At 40.8% G+C, this 20,810-nt stretch overlaps 2 protein-coding genes across 4 annotated transcripts in view; one reads left to right on the top strand and one right to left on the bottom strand.

Annotated features, from left to right (window-relative positions):
- tfeb (transcription factor EB) overlaps window positions 1-20,810 on the top strand; it is a 277,326-nt gene that overhangs the window by 95,498 nt on the left and 161,018 nt on the right. The gene's annotated exons all lie outside the window — the stretch shown is intronic.
- The window catches only part of foxp4 (forkhead box P4), an 87,704-nt gene continuing 74,795 nt past the window's right edge, over window positions 7,902-20,810 (bottom strand). For all 3 annotated transcript variants that reach the window (XM_072382455.1, XM_072382457.1, XM_072382456.1), the window contains exons 12-18: window positions 19,488-19,713; window positions 19,144-19,220; window positions 18,961-19,062; window positions 15,481-15,602; window positions 14,897-14,963; window positions 13,929-14,101; window positions 7,902-13,372 (exon numbers count right to left, since the gene is read on the bottom strand). In XM_072382455.1, the coding sequence (XP_072238556.1) occupies window positions 13,225-13,372; window positions 13,929-14,101; window positions 14,897-14,963; window positions 15,481-15,602; window positions 18,961-19,062; window positions 19,144-19,220; window positions 19,488-19,713 (915 nt within the window). In that variant the 3' untranslated portion in view covers window positions 7,902-13,224. The remainder of the gene's footprint in view (window positions 13,373-13,928; window positions 14,102-14,896; window positions 14,964-15,480; window positions 15,603-18,960; window positions 19,063-19,143; window positions 19,221-19,487; window positions 19,714-20,810) is intronic.

The following is a 20,810-nucleotide window of genomic DNA, read 5'->3' as shown; positions in this document are numbered from 1 at the left end:
GCCCCGTCCTCCAGCAGACCAGATGTTGGGAAGTTTGACTCCGCACGCAGCTCGTTGAAAAGTCTTTGTTTGCGCTGCACGTTTCCCTTAGATTTCACTGTGCCTCTTTGAGCAAAGACCAGTAACGCTACATTCCCAATCCTGCTTAAATTCTCAAAATGAGCTGTATATCCTTGTTGTGGTTTTGTCTGCCTCTCCCCTCACACCCACTGAACTTGCCCCAGACTTGTGCGCTGCTCCTACTATTGGACAGGAAACTACAGTCAGCAGCGATTGCGCTTCCTCCTGTCTATAAAGTAGCTGGGCAGAACTGAACTGTCATATAATTATCCCCTTAACCCCAACCAGACAAACCTTTAACACACTTAAGATTTAATCAGGAATTATGAGTCCAGAAACCATGTCTTTTGTCATCAATAATAGACAAACAACAGCAGTAATTCCTAACATGTGCCCTGTTGAACACAGTGTGTCTGCAATGAGTTCATCGTTTGTATTTCAGCTATTCTAGTGCCGTTTTTGTCCTTTATAGAAATTATTGGAGACTTTCCTGATATAAAAACAATCCCATGTGTCCAGGGGAAAATGTGAGCATTCATGATTGCTATAATTCTAATATAATTGAGTCTAATTACTTCAAAAATTGACCAAATTCGTTGTTCTATTGTGGGTCACTGTATTTAATTTCCTTGCTGTTGTGACTCACTGTGGGAATTTTCTTCATTCACGTGGTGCACACAAGGCATTTAAGGACCAAGTTAGGTTTATACTTGTCTGTGATCCATCGATAGCTGTGTACTAAAGAGCATTTTGAGTAAATCCTTCAGCGCACATCCTCTCCTTGTTACATCAGTAGGTCACAACTTTTAAAACCTGCCACACTGACGAGTCCTTCTTACACCAAGAACAGTACTCAGAAACTACTCAGTCATAACCACCATACAAAGGGCAGATATCAACATTTACTTAACAGATTTCAGAAGGTTTTGTTGTTTGAAAAAGTCTTTCAAACACTCATGGATGATTTTCATGAGTAAGTGGATGAATACATCAAGTATGTGTTGAAACTATGGTGAATAATCTGTTTTGGGAACAATGTGTTCACTTGAAATACAATTAAAAAGAAGCTAAGTATAGTGGAGCTGGGCGTATTTTCCTTTTTTTGCTCAAATCACTGAAGACGGCTCAGAGACATAAATGTCTTTAACTTTCGATGGGATAAGCCATTACAAAACGCTCTAGAAAATGTCTCAAAATACTATCATTAACAATTTCATACACCGTTCCACAATCTTATGTTAAAAGTTTCAAAGTTGTCTTCCACGACTTGCATGAAATGATATATAGATGACGAATGCAGTCATCCCTTTGTCTGCTTATAAGCTGGACAGACCGCTGTAGCAGAATAATGTTGTGTATACTGACTAGTTTTCACTATGGTTACAATTCTAACATAAAATAACACAAGTGAGGGAAAAGGGGCAACTGATTCTGTCTCTTGGGTCACAGGTTGAGTATTTTTGTACAATGAGTCATTAGAAAAAAAAAAAAGTCTGGTGTTGACACTGAAATATTTGTAGCATTAGTGCCCGGAAGAGGTTCAAAGTCCATTTGAGTGTACAAGTTAAATTCTTTGTGAAAAACAGTTGTTCTCTATATGCTCTGTTATTGATTTGTGTTTTTTATTTATTCTTTTTTTTTTGTGTGTGAAATAAACCCATGACAAAGAACAGATTGTAGTCAAAGCTCAGCAGCTTAGATTTTATATATTCAGAATACATATAGAGTATGTATTCTAATTTCACATAACACTTGGTGCAAATTGGGGCATTATTTGGTAAAGGTGTGCCAGCATAAATTCAGGTGATGGAAGGCTTTGAAAAATTCTAACTACAGCAAAATGTCAGAGTCTCCTGGTGATGATTCAAATCACCACATATTGAGCAGTTCCCCTCCCTGCTGTTTCACATGCATAACTTATCAGTTTGTCATCCAATGCAGGGGATCTTTCAAAGGGTGGGACAAGAACACTCCCAAATTAAAAAAATTCAGAGCTCATTCCAAACCATTCACAGGTTCACAGCATGGAAATGGGTGAATTATCATCTTTTATTTAATATTATCATCTCATCTTAAAACGATAGCGTACATTTAAGGTGTAACAAGACGCCATTTAATATGCAAGTGCTTTACAGGCACTCCATGTTGGTATAATCAAACCATATTATTATGTTTGTGTAATAGTATTTTAGATGTTTTTCACATAGTATGTGGCAGGTGATGCACACCCTTTTATCATGTTTCAATGACCATTTTATGCTGAGGTGAACAGGTCCACTTCGGGTCATCCTGACTCCTGTTAACGATCTACAGCACACGGTTCACATGAATACGACAGCGCCTTTCTACATTCCTCACTGCCACCAGTGCTGTCCAATCAGCTTCCTATTATAAGATTTTCTATGCATATACAGACATACCCTCAAAAAAATTTTAATTTATGCAAAAATAGTTTGATAAAGTATTGTTATGAAGTGTTGGTCTTGTTCTTATGCCATAAAAAGACACAGCATTGAAAGCTTCTTAAATTAAAGACTTGAGAATGATGTCTACTCTGATGTGGAAATGTTAATATGAGACTTATGTCTCTTCTGTTGCTTGATCAGTACCACAGGATGCTGTTATGAGCCATATTTAGTGATGATAATGAACGACTTATATGACCATGTCAGCCGGAGGACTTTTTGCAAATTTACCCAGGAACTGCACTTAAGATTGTTCTTGTAATTGTTGTCTGCAGAGACAAAAAGTCGTCATACCAGTAGAAAACTATCAACATTCAAAATGATTTAAATTCTCCAAATTTACATTACTCAAGAAAAGTCCTCACATTTCTGGCTTTAAAGCAGCACCAGATTTGGTGTACCTTGAAACCATGAGCTTCTAACTTGTTTTTGAAGTGCACTGACCTTAGTTATGCTCATTCCTGGGCCTGAAACTGCACAGGAGTGCCCAGTGGCTGAAATACCATAGCTCACAACTTTGGTTACCTGCCCTGCACTCAACTGCTTTATGGACATTTTCTGGACATTTTCATGGGCTGGTTTCAGAGGAGATTTGTATTTATGATAGTGATGTTACATCCCACAACCGTAGGGGGAGCCAAAGAGGGGGGAAAAATGGTCAAACTCTCTAGTTTTATTTTGAAGAAAAAAACAACAAAACAAAAAAAGCCCATAAAACTTCAACAAACAAAGTGTTTGAGGAGGTATGCTGCAAATGTCATAAAACACCAGTATTGCCCTAGTCTGCAGGTTTTAAACGCTATCAATTTTCAATCTTATTGTTGGTCTTGCATTGTTTTGTTGGAGAATAATAAAGCTTTTTTCCAAGTGTTTAAAATCAATGCATCTGCTATACAACGCTTAATCCAAATTAGGGTCGCAGAAGGGCTATCCCAGCTATCATTGGTCGAGAAGCAGTGTACACCCTGGACAGGTCGCCAGTTCATCCCAGGGCCACACGGAGACAGACGAGACACACAACCATGCATGCTCACACTCACTCCTAGGGACAATTTAGAGTCACCAATTAACCTGACATGCATTGGACAGTGGGAGCAAGTCGGAGTACTCCGAGTGAACCCCCACACACATGGGGAGAATATGCAAACTCCAAACAGAAAGGCCCCAGCTGGAATCCTCTTGCTTTGAGGCAACGGTGCTAACTACCACACCACCGTGCAGCCCAGTGTTTAAAATGAACATAAAAAATTAGGCAATATGTAGCATATATTATGACTGCAAATCTAGTGTCAATATACAGTGCATAACCTATGGCAGATTAGTGGAATTTATTGGTTATATGACTGAGTAACAAATTAAATGAGAAGAGGTGAATAAAGTAAGTTAGAAGCTGGACTAAGGGCAAACAGTCAGAAGGTAATCTTTTTGCTAGACCTGGTTCTTGTTTGGTTAAGGCCTCCAAAGCTATAGATGCTTGATAGTCAGCAGAGAAAGAACAGGTTCTTGGACTGCACTTAGCCCTGCTCCACTTCTGAAAGGGACTTCTGACCAGACTAAATGAGATCTCATGCTGTGGGAGGACACATGCAGGAAATGTTGAGACTGAGCGAGAGCGAGAGTACAGAAACACACACACACACACGCACACATGTACACACATAGAGATGTTTGTGTGTGCTCCCACAGGGGTGAAACTGGAGCTTTACAGAGAATGAGTGTCCATCTCTGAGTGTTGATCTAAACTTTTGATTCTTTCAGTGCTTCTGAATGATTACTGGTGGAGAAAGAGAGCACGGGAAACAGTTTCTGTGTGAAAGAGAGAGAGACGGGAGGGTGAAATGTGGTTCCAATCATTCACAAAGATGCTTTTGTTCTGTGGCTGGGGCCCTCTGTCTCTCTTTCTAGCTCTCTCTGCCACACATGGAGTTACAGAGCTTCATCCACTTTCTCATCAGACTCATGGTCTCTCAGGGGAGGCTTCCCAGGGAGGAAAAACATGCTTACTTGTGAGAAACAGCTGGTGGTTAGTTATTTAAAAATCAGGATGACACTCAGATGCATAGTGCACAATCTGGGCATTTTTGATACTGTGTCATGGTGTAGTAAATTCATAGCTGTGCACTCCACTGACATGTAAAGTCCTCTTGCTGTCTGTGTGGAGATTAAATGTTCTCCCCATGCGGTGTCTGGTTTACCTCCAGGTGCACCCGTTTCCCCCACAGTCCAAAGACACGAATGTTACGCTGATTGGCGTTTCCATTTTGGTAGTTAGTGTGCGTAGCTGTCTGTCTTTGTGGTGCTCAGTGACAGACTGATTACCTGTCTTGGATGTAGGCCTTACCCACAAACTATGTCAGCTGGAAAAGGCCAAAGCCCTGTAGGACAAAGTAGGTATAGAAAATAAAAGGACGGTTCGATGGATGCTGAATTCTGGCCCTCTTGTGACAACAGAATTGATGAGCACACTCTCCCTCGTTCAGCTGGGGAATCTCAGGGTTATTAATAAAGACATTCAGACATTTACTCATATACATACAGACAATTTACAGAAATTGTCGATATTTATACACGAAGCAGTGATGCTGTAAGAGTTGTGAAACCAAAAAACAATCAATTCTAATCAAGTATATGATTTTAATAATTATTAATGTGAGTATTTCTTCAAGCAAAAATGCCAAACAGTTGCTTTTTAGTTTCTTAGCTCCAACATCTGGCTGCTATGCTCTGGTTTGCATTCAACCGATGTTTGTCCGCCAATTAGATATAAAAAAGAAAATGAAAAAAAAAAATCATCCAGGTGGTTTGTTTAGAGTCCCAATAATCTCAGTCCTTCTTTTAAAGCTGAAAAAATGCATGGGGGCATGTTTTTAGATATATGCTGCAGGCGACAGTGTCACTTGAATTTTGAACCTGCAGCGAGGAGGCTGGAAAGAGGCCTAAGAGACCCCAAACATATATCAAATGAGTCAGAAGCACACTGTTTCAGGGTTCACAAACCTCTCTACAAACCTTGCTTTAAAGCCTGAAATTTGATGACTTTTCTTGAATAATGCAAGTGTAATGCCCAAACAGACAGTTCCTAGTTAAAATACATATATGTGTCTATATCCATTTAGAAGTTTGAATGGAGACGATTTCATGCAAAGCAAACAAACATTCGGAATATAAAAATTTTTCTTTTTTAAGAAAAAATATCATTACTTTTTCAGATACAGTTTCAGTCTAGAGAATCAGGCAATGCAGATGTAAAGCCAGTCTGAACAAATTGTAAGGTTTTATCATTTAATTGCATCAATTCTAAATCTTTTCAGTCCACTGAACTGATGTCAGAATAAGGCTCTAATAGGGCCTCAGTGCATCTACCAATAAGAGGGCTTATATTTGTACTTGATTAATTAATCTGAATATATTAAAAACTGATCTTATAATGAATGCACAGCATTTTAAGATATCATAACTGCTGTTCATACTGTAATTTGAGTCAAAAGTCATTTGAAAATGTATCAATTCTTTCTTTTTTAATTACAATGGTAATATCATTGGTAACATTAGCATGAAAATGTCAAATGCTCTGTGGACTGTGTGTGTTTGAAGCCAACCGGAGAGTAAAAACATATCAAAACTTGGAAAAAGTAGAATATTGCTGTCTTTTATTTTAATGCAGAAAAACATGAATAAGCAGATCCATGTGGATGCATGTGGCAGCAGATGCACAATATGTTGTATTGTTTTGAGTGAGTCAGCATACTGTTTGGAGCTATGCCCACTGTTTTAGCCACAGAAAAGAGAGGGATGATGGAGCGAGTGAACAGGGGAGAAACAGAGATGTGAGCATGGCTCTCTGTGAATTTATTTTGTGACTCATATGGTCTGCTTGGACCTCAGTGCTCTACATGCTTTTGGGACTCGCAGCCCCTCACACCCACACACACACCCAATCAAACAAACATGCATGTTGATTTAACATCTTGCACATGCACAAACAAGCAGATGCATAACTGTTAATCTACCCTTACACGAACAATTGTACAATCAACACTCATATGCACACACCTAGAACTTATTCTGTCCAGATGAGGATTAAAAAGTATGTTCAGTGTAAATTCAGTCCCAGGTTTGTGCCAAACTCTACTGTGCTACTCCAAGAATAACCCCTTTGTCTGTTGCTCTGCACCTTGGCTCACCCAGAACAAGTATATTGAACAAAGTTTCTGCTTAGTATTCATGATGTGTGTTTGCCTGTGAGTGAGTTTTTGTGTGTCTATGTGTGTGCTTATGAGTCTATAGTCGGCTTAGAACAGGGGGCTCTCCCAAAACCAAATGTCACAAGGATTTAAGCGTCAAGAGTGAGTTTCCTCCCAGTGGACCAACAGAAAAGTTCCCTAAAAGCACACGGTTAAACAAAGTTTCAACTTTCCAAAAAACATTCAAACGCTTTCAATTTTTCCTCCCTGTGGCAACACACCCATGATGCAGGGCTGAGGTATAAAGATGAGCTGTAGGGCATGTGGCACACCTGCAAGGTAGACAGACGCAGGTAAAGCGGTAAAACAGAGAATGTGAGTCAACTTACTGAAAAGTCACAGAAAACTTTTCTTAAACGCACACAGGTCACGATCTGTTCTATAAACCCAAAAGAGCTTTCGTCCACCTGCATCCATGGCATTCACCTTATCACATGTGCTGCAAACAAGTCACTTGGTGTTTGTTCTGCACTCTCTGGCCCACTCTGTTGGTCACACCATGCCAGTGGAGTCCAGAGATGTTTGTTGCTGGGTTTATGTTTGTGAGATGGTGCTTGTGTTGTCTGGTTTGTTTACTCCTCCTGGTGGCCACTGTCTGTATCACATCACATGCTGAACCCCACCACCCCTGCACCCTTTTTTTTTGAGCCGATGAACTGATGAAAAGAACTGATGCTGTGCAACTATTGCTGAAGTTTCCACTCATGTCAAAGCAGTCACACGTCATGTGAGATCAACAAACCTCGAAACTGATATTTGTTCATTTGAAGATTATCTAACATATTTTGTTTTTTGAATCAAACACTTTTTTTTCGTATTAGTTTAAAATCTGACCTGAAGCTGCTGATCCCAAACTATCAGGTAGATTTTCACAAATGATAGGCTCGTGAATACTTGGACATTATAAACAACAGCACCTTTTATTTTCTTTAAACTATAGGTTCCCTTTGATGGAGAAAAACGTGAATGCTCATCAACATCTTTAGATTTCAAGGTAATTTAAGAAGCTTATTTCTGTTAAAGAAATCATCAGTTTTGGAGTTTTCAGTTGTTTCCAGCATACTTATTTGCACTTCGCAAATGTTTCTGTAAGGCTTAGTGAAACTAGAGAAGAAACAATGACGCAGCATAGTACAGTGTAATAAGTATTTTATTGCATTTTATAATGCCATTGTCAATAATTAGTACAGATTACATGCAACTAGACCTACTGTACAGTTTTTTTATTGTCTGCATGGACAGACACAAGAAGATTCAGGTTACAAATACACAGATAAATGTGTGTGTTTTTATACAGCATGAAGGAAAGGGCAGTGACTGGCATTACATGGCTACCCCGGGGTGGAGGGTCAGAGGGCTGGGCTCCACTGTCTAAAGCCACCACCCAGTCCCTGTTCCCGCCTCTTCCTCGGGTCACACTTTCAAATAACAAGAAACATAACAAAAACCAAAGGATAAAGAGAGGTAAACAGGTAAACTGAACTAAGAATCAATAAAGAGAGTCACTGCTGAAAATGTACACACATTCCTAAGGTTCAACCAGAGGAGAGCTGAAGTGGTAGTTCCATCAAATTCTGGCTGTCTGTTTCATAATACCGTCAGGCAATGCTCCACTTTGAGCGTCCCTTCCCCCTCACATGACACCTCAGAACTGACCAATCACACATCAAGATTTGATCTCCCTGCATCCTTTGAGTCAGTCACAAGCCAATGGGATGTAGGCTGCTCCAACAACACTGTTATGTGGATGTAAGAGGGGTAACGGCTGTCGGTAAAGGTAATAAGTGTAGTTGATGCAGAGTTTTGGAAGTAGCTTGGTTTTTGGTTGGCTAACGTTGTGGCATTGGTTTGGTTACAGTTAAGGAGTTTGGACTAAGCAATATTGGCTTGCAATGCCTTTGGTAGTCAGAAGATGAGCTGCATCTCTGAGAGCCATTCCACATTTTGGTATTGAGACTATGTAAGAGGAGGAGTATCAAAAATGCAAGTGTCAGTCTTTGATCTGCCTCTGTGGGACTGGGAGATGAGGTTTGTGGCTGGTCACCACCTGCCAGGTGTTTGACCCAGCAGCAGCCCCATGGCACCTGCAGATGATTGACAGCTCTGTGAGTCGGAGTTCAGCACATGAATGACAGGGGTCAGGGTTCACAGAGAGGGGTCACAAGGAGCAGGGACACATATTGGCACCTGAAAGGACCAACAGCAATACTTTTCTTGAGCTCTGCATTTCTTTTAAAGCAAGAGAGGGGCTACATATTCTTACATTTTTTTTCCTCTTTCTCTTTTTCTTAACAGAGGTTTTGGTCCTGTCTTTGAGGAAAAAGTCCTTCTGAGGTATCAATACGTAGTGAAGAGACTTTTAAGTTTGTTTTCCATTTGTTGTTTTTTTTCTTTCCTTAAAAATGCATAAATGCAGTACAGAGACAAAAAAGTATCAAAATAGACCTAGCTAAGATAAATATACAAACAGGTGTTACCTAAACCACTGATCTAACTTCAATTCTTTTCATTTTTTTGATAATACACTTAAAAAATCAGCGTCCCAGACGTTTCATGAAGAACTGAAAAATGGAAACAAATGAACAAAACAAAACGAAAGAAAAAAAAAAAACCTATTAAACCAAGATACCTGCAGCACTTAATATGATAAATACATATATTCAGCATTAGCAGTACAGTATAGGAATCAGAGCTGAAAGCTTTACAATAGCTTTACAGGTGCAGAAAAAAAAAAACAAGAAACCCCAAAAGAGAAGAGAAAATCAAAGGACAAAATGGGAAAGAAAGCCCTGGAGAGATAAGCCAAGCATTAATATACAAGAATACATCATGTTATGCCAAGCTGGAGAAAGAACAGAAGTGTTACATGGTGACCTGTGAACAATCTACATCTTTATAAAACAGTTTTGTTTACAGGTGTACCTTAAAGCACAAGTAAGATATCATCAATGTACTGGATGCAGCAGTTCCTCTTGGTTTGGATCCTACAAGTAGTAGTGATGAGTTTCATAGTGTGTTAGACCTCTCGACATTCTTGTGAGTGTCTTGGAGATGGGCGCGCTGCTGTGTTGTGTCTTTGGATAGCAAGATGGTCAGAGCCTCTGTTATCGCTAACCAATAGCCCTGCTTCTGTTATACCCCTGTGTGTCAGTATGTTGTGGTACTAAAATATTCTACCCATCACTACCTCTGACAACCAGCTCCCTGCAACAACACATAGCCATTGATGACCAGCCTCTGAGAGCAAAGCCTGATCATGAATATGTGCACGTACAGTGAGAGCACATAGTTGAAAGGCTGTTCACAGAGTTCAGTGCTAATGTGGTGGTCAGTTTTACATAATTGACAGAAAACTGGTCATAAATAGAGAGCTCTTCACAACACTTTTTGAGACGCACTGAGTGCTTTAGATGTGGTTTAAGGAGAGGTAGTCATTCTTAATTATATGGAAACATGTCTCTATGTTTTTGGGCTTAAGCAGATGTGTGAGGGAGTCCAGATAACCAAATATGTTTTTTTTTTCTTCCGTTTTTTATACAGTAAGTGTGACAACAGGTTTGGCATTCATTATCATAATTAAGTAAGAGTGGAGCAAAAATATCTGAGAGAGTCTCCCACTGGCTATGTGTTGAACAGCTTTGAAAAGGAGGTAGTGTTATTTTTGGTTTTTATCTCGTTTCAAGATGTCTGTCACTTTTTGTACTTTGTACTCTGTAAGACAATCAGTCTCTAATGTGACAGGAAGCAGTCCTGCTTGAACACAAAGTCATCGGAAAGGTTCTTTCATTAAATAAGAAAAAAAAAAACGTCTGAAGTGCAAGAGATAGTTTCACAAAAACATGGATCCCACATCAAGTTACATGATGTCCCTTGGTTGTATTCCTCTTACAGTGGTATATTTTCATCACTTTTTTCGTTGTTCCCTCTTTGTTGATATTTAAATAGATATTTGGAATAACTTCTCCCTGTTTTAAGAAGTGACTTGTCTAAGCCTATTACTGTATACTTCGGCTACTTAAGAACAGCACATACAGATTGAGAGGGCTTTTCTAGTTTTACAAACGCCGAATGTTCATAACAAAAAACAGCAATAAAAAAGTACCTAGTAATGCTTGCTGTTCAGCCTCTCTTTTTATTGGCATCTCGAAACAGTAGACTGATTAATGTTGGTGTTGGAAAACTGTAGGGCCCGTCCTGGGGTTGTGTTTGCAACACAGTTGAGCCTGAGTATGAGACAGACAGGGTTTCATCTTTAAGTGCTATTTTTTACTACCATCTTTTGTTTTTGAGAGGAACTGTGCGAGGTTACTTACTACTAGTTTTTGGCCTTTGACCTAATTTGAGTCCTTTGTAACTCTCTCCAAATTCTAGTCTGCTTTACACACTTTGGCTTTGGATTGGTCAGCACTGTAAGTCATGTAATTTCAACACAATAGCTATGTCAGTACAATAATAAGAATTCAAACTCCTGGTTTGTTGTCTTTTGGCCAGTTCTGTTAGATATTAAAAAAAGATAAATGAACACGAAGGGCAAAATAAAGTACAGGGTTTTTGGTTTTCTACATATTTCTTTGGTTACCTGTAACAAAAATAAAATGGGAACAAGCAGATAATAGATTAAAATTAATGTTAAATTTGGTATGGCACTGTAGAGAAAAGTAATGCTTTGATGCTCACGGAAAACAAAGAAACAAATCTCACGTGAAATTTCTTAAACACAAACTCACACAGTGAATTGCAGATAGCGTCTACACAGTAACCATTACAACGATAGAGCTTTGAGTCTAAGCTGAGCAGAGTTGCCACATTTGGTGTCCCACAGAAAGAATTCCCCCTTTACTTCTTTATCAATTTGGACACAGTTCTGGGCAGAACCTTTGTGGGTTGAGGTATTCTCTGACTGCAGTAATAATATATATTTATATATTTTTTTAAAGCATTACAGATATTTCTCAACTAAATACACAACCGAAAAACCAAAAAAAACAAAAAAACAGTGAGAGTGAGAGAGAATTAAAAGAAAAAGTTTCAGGTGTTAAATAATCTGTCTGGATAATGGCAACTTTAAGTGCTATTTCTAATTTTCTTGCCTGCTACACTTTGGGACAGGGACAGCTAAAGTTGGGACAACACTGCGCATTTTGTTGTTATTTTTCTTTTTTGCCAATACTTATTTGGAATGGTGTGAACAACCACAGTAAATCAAACAACTTACAATACAAAAACAAAAACAGCATCCGTAGAAAAGGTATGTCAAAACACGTCTCCACCTTGGAAATATCCATCCTCGAAAATAAACAACAATAACGTAAAAAAAAAAAAAAAGAAAATGACAAAAGCTACCACACATTTTTTTCTTGTTATATTCCATAATCATCAACAGTTTTCTTTTTTAGTCACAATGTATCCGTAGACGCTTCCTCCCGTGTTTATCACTGCTTCCCCTCGTTTTCTTCTTTTTCTCTTAAGTGTTTCATGCTCATCACTCCAACTGCAGATGAAGCAGAGATGAAGGACAGCACCAAATGGTCCTGTTCCTGCAGTCTTCCTGGGGGGTGGTGTGGGGGTGGAATGAGGTGGGATGTAGGTACGGCAGGAAAATGTCTTCTTTTTTACTACTTAGAAGCAAAGAGTTCAAAAGATGTCCCTCGCTAAGTGTCTTGCTGCTGGCAGAGGTTTTGGGCAGGGACCAGGGCCACACCGCCTCTATCGGGTCAGCCTCATTTCATGCTCACACACAGATGCACAAGTCTTGGTGGAAATTTTTCGAAACACTCTTCCTTCCTCCTCATCTCTACGCCCATCAATTTAATTTGACTCAAAATCAAGAAAATATAAAATCAAGTGACTGACTCGAGAGGGGAAGAAGAAGAAGTATCCTGCCATTGGTGACTGCTCCAGATCTATATACACATGACCCTGTGTATGCGTGTCACATCACACACATCAGTGTGTCTTCTCCACTGAGACAGAATGGCTAGCCAGGCAGCCAGAGACCACAGAGAGGAGTATGCAAGTTGGAAAGTGTGTGTCCACGCCTCCTGGGGTCTCTACATAGAGGGCGATTTTTCCAGGGAGGACAATGAGTCATGGATTGACAAGTGTTCGAGTGTGTGTGTGCACGTATTTTAGTGAATGTGTATGCATTAAGTGGTGTTACACCTCTGAGCCAAGTGTTGTGAAAGCAACACATGGAGGTAAAGCAGTGCTCCACAGTCTTGTTTTTGCGTCTGAAAGTAACAAAATTCATCTAACCCTGTTTTGAGTTTCTCAATGTCATCCTTGGTTGCTTGAATTTTCTTAGAAACAAACAAAAAAAAAAACATTCTCTTTTTTTCTCTCTTCTCTCTTTTCTCTTGAGTGTACTGTTGCTATCTTTTCCTCTTCACACAGGCAAGAGGGCTCGGGGATTGATCTGTGTAAGTCCCGTCCCTCTGGTCTGCTGTGGATCTTTCCTACTCCAGCTCCTCGGTGGGAAGATCCTCCTCCAGGTCGCGCTCGTCACTCGGCAATGGCAGGCTGTGTGTGACACCAGCCAGGAGGGATACTGGTCGACTGTCTTCTTCCAGCTCAGTGGGCTCCTCCTTCACATGCACCGGGTGGCTGGGGAAGAGAGCAGAGAGCTGCCAATGAGGTAATGCATGAGGTTTCCATGAGAGTATGTATGTACAGTATATAAATATAAATATATATATATGATCATTCATATCAGTATCAACATATTGTACATATTTGAATATTTTCCACTAGTATTATCAAGTATCATCCTTCATTATCCTTCAATTTAGATAGTACTGCTAATTTTTTAATGTTGTGGTAACCAAAACAAAAAGATGTAGGAATTCCAATGTTTTAGATGCAAAACGTCCACAACAAGAGGAAAACAATAATTTTTTTTCAATTTTGAGTTGTCTGATGAATGTTAAGTATTGTCTAAAATTTAACCTAAAAAAATCAAAGTCAAAGACATTCAGAAAGTTCCTGGCAAGTTTTGTTATGGAGATGGAACTATTTGATTAAATATGTAACGAAATTCTTGAAATTACTGAGCAGTTTGACATGCTGGTCTCTGTCGGTAAGAAAAGTGAATGTAAGTGCGCCCTGTACACAAGCGCTATGTTGAAGCAGTATTGTCTCCTTGCTCAGTGTCCACACACACCTGTACTGTTGAGGGCTGAGAGTGGGGCTGCAGCTGCCATTGCTGTTGACCTGTTCCACGGTGGAGCTGACATCATCATGGCCCACATGTAGCATGTTGAGGCTGGCTGCAGACGGAGGGCTCACCAGGGGGGAGCTGTTCAGCAGGGACAGACTGCTTTCTGCCAGAGCCGCCTGTGTGTACAAGAGTGGAACGGTTATTTTTGCTTTTCTCTTTTCTAAAATGGCTCTCACATGGCATTCATATGGAGGACATTTGTATCCCTGAAGTGCAAGTGAACATCATGACAAACCACTAGGGGGCACTTAGAGTACAGTACTTTCCACCTCAAGGACTGTTCTTCCTTATCTAAGTTCCTGTCAAAAGTGTGTGTGTTCACAATAGGAATGTTGAATGAGCCATAACCCCAACTTGGACACGGAAACATAAGTGCAACATCTGTGTCTGCAGAAGAGATAACAACAGAGCCAACAAGAGCAGCTTCTGCCGCTATTCTAAACACTTCTATCCAGTGTTGGATAGGACAGGTTGAACGTCAGCCGACAGACTCACCCCACCTCCCCTCTTACACAGGAAAAAATAAAAGACAAAAGGAATTCTCACTGGCTCAGAGGTGGATTTTCTGGGACAGGCGATAATTTTATGCAGTAACCTTAATTGACAACTACTTGACGCTATAAATCATCTCAGACGCAAAAGTGCACTTGGTGTGTCCGGGGCTAGTGTGTGTGCCTCTGTGCGCATGTGGTGGTAGTGGTGGCACATGTGTGAGAAAGTGAGGTGGGAGGTGAGCGTATGCGTTGATGGGAGGGAGGAGGAAGAAGGTGGTGTGAACGTCGTCAGGGAATCGGCTAATTATGAGAGGGAATTGATATTAGTGGCCTTGATTGTGACTGGTAGTGATGTGTGTGTGTATGAGAGAGAGGAAGGAGCTAAAAGGACTGGGAAAAGGAGCAGGCAAGCCTTACCTGGTAGCTGGCGTTTAGGGATCCAAAGCCCAAGCCGGAAATCATGTTTTTCACCAGAGTGGGACTTCTGCACATGTGCACACACACACACACATGGGGAGAGAAGAAGAAGTGGGGGTAAGTCTCACACATTGTGCACACATGTGATAAGATGTCACCTCAATCAAAGCACTATGACAAATCTCGCAAATATTTTACAGACAGAAACATTCGCACACTGTAAACAGATGCTAAAACGCATATATGAAAGTGTCTGATATCTGGTGTGCAGGTGTGTGTGCGCAATTATCCCTGGTGGTTGGAAAGAACATCTGTTTACACACGCTAACAAGGTTTTTTCCTGTCTTGCATCTCACACAGCTGCTTACTAATGGTGTCGACAAACAGGGAAAAACACACATGCATACAACACATCATAAGCCAGCAGCCCCCCTTTGTTTTACGTAATTCGTGAGCCTGCCTCGGTAATAATAGCCGATCCACTTAAGCAATCATAGTGCCAGTATCTATAAGCTTACACTCTCGTCAGCCTCAACTGTGCACCAAGAAATGAAACTTGTGCGTGAGCATATGTGTGCACTTACCCGGTCATCTTTGGTGGTCTCCTCTTTTGGTATTCAACTTCATCCACAGTCCACACGGCGCCCTTCACGTTCTCAACACGGACAAAGCACTTGTGCAGACTTAGGTTGTGGCGCACAGCATTCTGGGAAAAAAGGAGGTAGAGCACTTATTGTGTGTTTTTGCGGCAAACAATGCTTTTCATTATAACTTTTTAAGTAATAAGACCAGCATATATATTTTTTTTTTACCGTAAGTTAACTTTTTTATCCATCACTTCACACTTTACTGCAGCTCCCTGCACAGTACTAATATAAAGCAGCAGTTCTCGAGAAAACGCTATTTTATCTCAGAATGTTTCTAATCAGTCATCATCAGCACACACACAAAAACACACACATTCACAAGCACTCAGACAACCAGGAAGGCAGGCAGGCAGGCAGGCACACCGCTATCTTCGTCTCAACCCCCCAGGGACAGGCCTCCCTTTTCATCTGCTATTTGTAGTTTGTTCATGCCCAATTTCATTACCAATTTTAATTCGTCTATAATTAAATCCTGCATATTCTCTCTGACATGCTGTTCTAAGCCGAGAGGGAGGGACAGGCCAGGCATGCATCACTCTTTGCCATAATTACACACGCAGATATACACACACAAACACACGCACACACACACATAATTACACAAGCCATAATCAGCGGAGGAACCCTCCCCCCCCACATCCCCTCAACCCCCCGAGCCGTGATGCTAAGTTTTGTAAATGAGTCTGACCCCAATCTCCGCCCGCCACCCTGACAGTGCAAACACACACATACACACAAACACACGTACGCGCTCCAGACACCGGTGCTGTTGCAGTGCTATTTGCATTCGTCTCCGTGATGAAAGCCTAATTCTCCCAGTTAAAACATTAGCAGTCATTTACAGTGGGTCACAGCACATGTGCCACTCATCTCCACTCCCTCCAGCTGAAGTGAGGGAAGTGGTGGTGGTGGTAGAATTTAGAAGGTAGAATTTAGGACAATCTAACTGTGTTAGAAAAGTTAAAAGAAAAGCACAACAACAAAACACAAAAAAAATGATTGCATTTATTTTAGGGTGGCAGTGTTATTGTTTCAATACTCATCAGTATTGATGAGTCTGTTTCCCCCTCATTCCTGACGAATTCTGGGATAGACTATATACATATTTGTGGGTAAAATCATAATATAAAAAACATAATTTGTACTGGAAAATAACTACGCATAAGGGCTATAGTGGAGCAAATTGAATACAATGTTTTCCTTTAAGTTGCAGCAGAGTAGATACAAGTTCCTCAATCATCCTTGTCTTCTACTCGCTCTCATCTCATCCTCATAACTTTCCCCTCTGTATCTCTGATCAATGACTTCCACGCCTTGACATCGCTGCTCTCCTCATGAAATATAACCACTTATTAAAGGACATACATATCTGTGGACCTATTTGAGTCACTGAGCTGCAATATAAATACTTAAGGCCATGTCGAGCTATTTTTAAAGGTCTTCTAGGTGAATGGCATAGACAGCAGACTCCTGGCATTAATAGTTAAAATTCATAAAAGTTAGATGAGGAAGTTAAGATATTCCGGAAACCCTGTCTTCTAACCTTCGAAGCAAACCCTGCCTCCATCATCATCCCCAGAATAGAATAGAATAGAATTGGAAATTCTTCTCCTTACACATAAAGCTTTTATTGACCAAACTCCATCATATGTTAAAGATCTCATAGTGTAATATTTTCCAAACAGAGCACTTCGCTCTCAAACTGCAGGTTCACTTGTGGTTCCTGAGTTTCTCAAAGTAGAGTGGGAGGCGGAGCCTTCAGTTATCAAGCCCCTCTCCTCTGGAAATGGTTGAGAGTATATGTTCAGGAAGTAGACACCCTCTGTACTGTTAAGATTAGGCTTAAAACTTTCCTTTTTGACAAAGCTTATAGTTAGGCGTGGCTCAGGTGACCCTGAAACATCCCATAGTTATGCTGCTATAGGCCTAGACTGTCGGGTGCCTCCCATCATCATACACTTCCTCACTCTGTTCTCTTTTTTCTCCAAGTACATCTGACATTATCGTTGTCATTAACTTGTGTTTCTCTTTCTCAGCAGGTATCCCTGGCCTGTTGTCATGGTGTTTGTTGTCCCCTCTGTCCTGTACTCTTAACCCCCAGCTGGTCGAGACAGATGGCCGCCCTTCCTGGTTCTAGTTCTGCCAGATGTTTCTTCCTGTTAGAAGGGAGTTTTTTCTTTCCACCGTCGCCTCGTGCACACTCAGGATGGGGGATTGGATCAAAGAGAAGTTTTGGTGCAATCTGTTGGTTTTCTTACCTCGGCTGCTTTTTTTAAATTAGATTTGTATGTATGAATTGGACTAATTTTGAATTTAATTAATTTGATTTGATTATGATTACATTACAATGAATTGGATTCTAATTGGCTTGAATTGGATTGTATCTTTGAAGTGCTTTGAGATTACATTTGTTTGCAATCTATGTAAATAAAATTGAATTGAACTGATATGAATCCCACCCTCCTTGGCCATTAGAAGGAGGCTGCTGTCGCCCCTTTCTCACCTCTTTCCTCATTCCCTCACTTCCCCTCCTTCCAAAACCCACATTAGTGTGAGATTTCTGTAAAAATGGGCCAGCAGCTGCAATGGTGGGATCAGCCTGAGTGTGTGCAGAGATAGGAATGAGCAGGGAGAAAGAGACAGATCAGTGTGTGATCACGAACAGTGCATGTTGGCTCTGCATGTGCCTCTCTGTAATGAGGCTGTGTGCCTGCTAGATGTGGCTTTAGTGGGCCTGACACTCCATGTGCTGTGATGGAGGTGAGAGAATTGCTTGGGTATGAGAGTGAGATATATATCAGAGAGTAAAGGGAAGCATGAGAAAAAGCGAGAGAATGATAAAAAGAGAGTCTCACATAAAGGACAGAAACAGCAAATAACAGTCGGATCAGGGCAAAGTCAGGTTTAAAATGAGTGTCTGTAAGTGTATAGTTCACATATCATTCTAAAAGTGTTATATTTGGGCCGTTTTCTAAAAAAGTGAGGTCATTTGGGCATATGTTCCGAACAACACAGTTAAACCTGCCTGCAAATGCTGTTTCTTTCATAGTGGCTCAAAAAGTCTCAGCTGGGATCTGAGGAAGGGCCTTCATCACACCGCAGAGACCACAATTACTTTATAGCAATCAGCTTTAAAGTAGACAGAGTTGAATACCATATTTTATGTTCACTTTCTAAAAATGTCTCTGCTAATTTCTCTCATAGTCTAAGCATTTCTATAATATATATTTGGTCTGACTGAATTTTTTAAGAATCAGTTAATACTCAATTAGTCACTGAATTATATTTTGATTCAAAATCTCAACTTGAGACTCAACACGTGTTCTTCACCTATGCAGAGAAGATAAACAATTTAAATCAAGGTTAAAGTGAACCTTTTTAGGATGAAGAGTGATTATGCATCTGACGTTTCTTTACCTTCCATGTGGCTGTATTTCTCCTGAAATAGGCAAACTTTCGTGTAAACCAGTTGTAGATCTCATTGAGAGTCAACTGTCTGTCTGGGGACTCCAGAATGGCCTGAGAATGAGAGGAGCGGGATATATGTCAGCGGAGGACACAGATGGAGAAATAGTGAGAAGGATCACTGGTGAGACTTACATGACGTATAAGAGAGGCGTAGGTAAAGGGAGGCCTGACATCAGCGTTCTTGTAGAACTCACAGTTCTGTGCGAGCTCTGATGAAGAAAAGGCGATGATTCAAACAAAGCCTTTACAGAGTTTTGCAACAGTGATGACAGTGTGACATTCTCAGCTGTACATTTAAAAATCGGTAATCTTTCACCGGAATGCAGAACATATAGATGGCAATTACTATTATGCAAATAACTCAATAAGTAAGAGAAATCTAAATGAGTTATTACAATTATCATCACTAGTATAAACTGAGAAGTGTAACTTGTGAATCATAGTAACATGAAGACGTGCTGTATGTTCCACTCTACCTGAGGCGATAGGGGTGCAGTACTTGTCAGAGTTGCGCCTGCGTATGGGCCCGACAGCGTGCGTGTGAGAGTGGGAGTGTGAGTGCAGGCTGGAAGAGCTGATGACGGAGGGTCCCTGGCGCAGAGGGGTGATTGGGGTGGCAGCTGAAGTGGGGGGGTGGGGAAGACCCTCTGGGTAGGCATCGCTGTCCCGCTTTAAAAGGGAGCCACTGGAAGCCAGGTTAAGCTAGAAAAAGAAACACACACACACACACAAATAAAATATTTAAAATGTTTCACCACAGAAGTGAATTGTCAAAAAAGTTCCCCTGCCTTGCCACTTGCAGAGAAATGATGCAAGCACACTGAACAGCATACTTACTGCTCTCCTAAAGTGAACATTGTACCAACCATTAACATGAAATTATTTACCTAAGTAGTATAGGGTGCTTTACACACGAAGCACCACTAATGTTAACTCGGATAGAAAGTGAGGCCTTCAGCGGCTGTAGTGAATATATGGCCCTGTCATTTGCACCAAACCACACACACTCACACAGTCTGAATACACACGTATATTTATACACACGGCACTGGCTGCAATTAACCCTGAGCTTACAAAAACAAAACCACACGACAGCATGTTTGTACGAGGGGAACACACACATGCACTCTGCGGTGGCGAAGTCTTCACGGACCAATTCGGCCCAATTAGGCAGAGCCTTGCGAGCACACACAACCACACACACACACTCAAATACACACTTACACACAGAACCAGTGCTCCCAGTTGCTCTGGGAGAGCAACTGTAGGACTGCTAGTTTAGGACTAATTAAAACCAAAGTGTGTGTCTGTCTGTCTTTGTGTGTGTGTGTGTGTACATGTGTTGTCTATATGTATGTAAAATGTGTGAATCTCCTCCTCTTTACTCTGACCCTTCTCTGTACCATTTAAGCTGACTGGAGGGGGCGGGGCTGTTTAACAGGTACTTCATTAAAACTGCAACCCTGTCCCATCACCACGGCAACAGTCGAACACTGTTAATTGAGGCCAAGCTTTGTTTCCATTCCTGATGCTCCTCCTCTGCCCCTCCTTCTCCAATTCCTGACCCTGAGGCTCGTCTCCAGTGGTGACAGAACACGCCTCTTCCTGATTTCCCATTAGATGATAATGGCAGCTGATCCCACTGCGATCAACACATCATCTAGACACGCAAGTACACATGGAAACACACGCACACACATTGCCACTCCGCTGCACCCGTTTATATCCTCAAATTAAGACACTCTACCTCTAATTGACAATTAATTTCAACATCTTCATATTTTAATAAGACTCCTCGT

The sequence above is a fragment of the Leuresthes tenuis genome, unplaced genomic scaffold (genome assembly GCF_036924035.1).
Source record: "Leuresthes tenuis unplaced genomic scaffold, fLeuTen1.0.hap1 SCAF_3, whole genome shotgun sequence".
In the NCBI taxonomy this organism is placed as follows: Eukaryota; Metazoa; Chordata; class Actinopteri; order Atheriniformes; family Atherinopsidae; genus Leuresthes; species Leuresthes tenuis.
The sequence above is the reverse complement of the archived record's forward strand: the minus strand, read 5'-3'. Positions and strand labels throughout refer to the sequence as shown.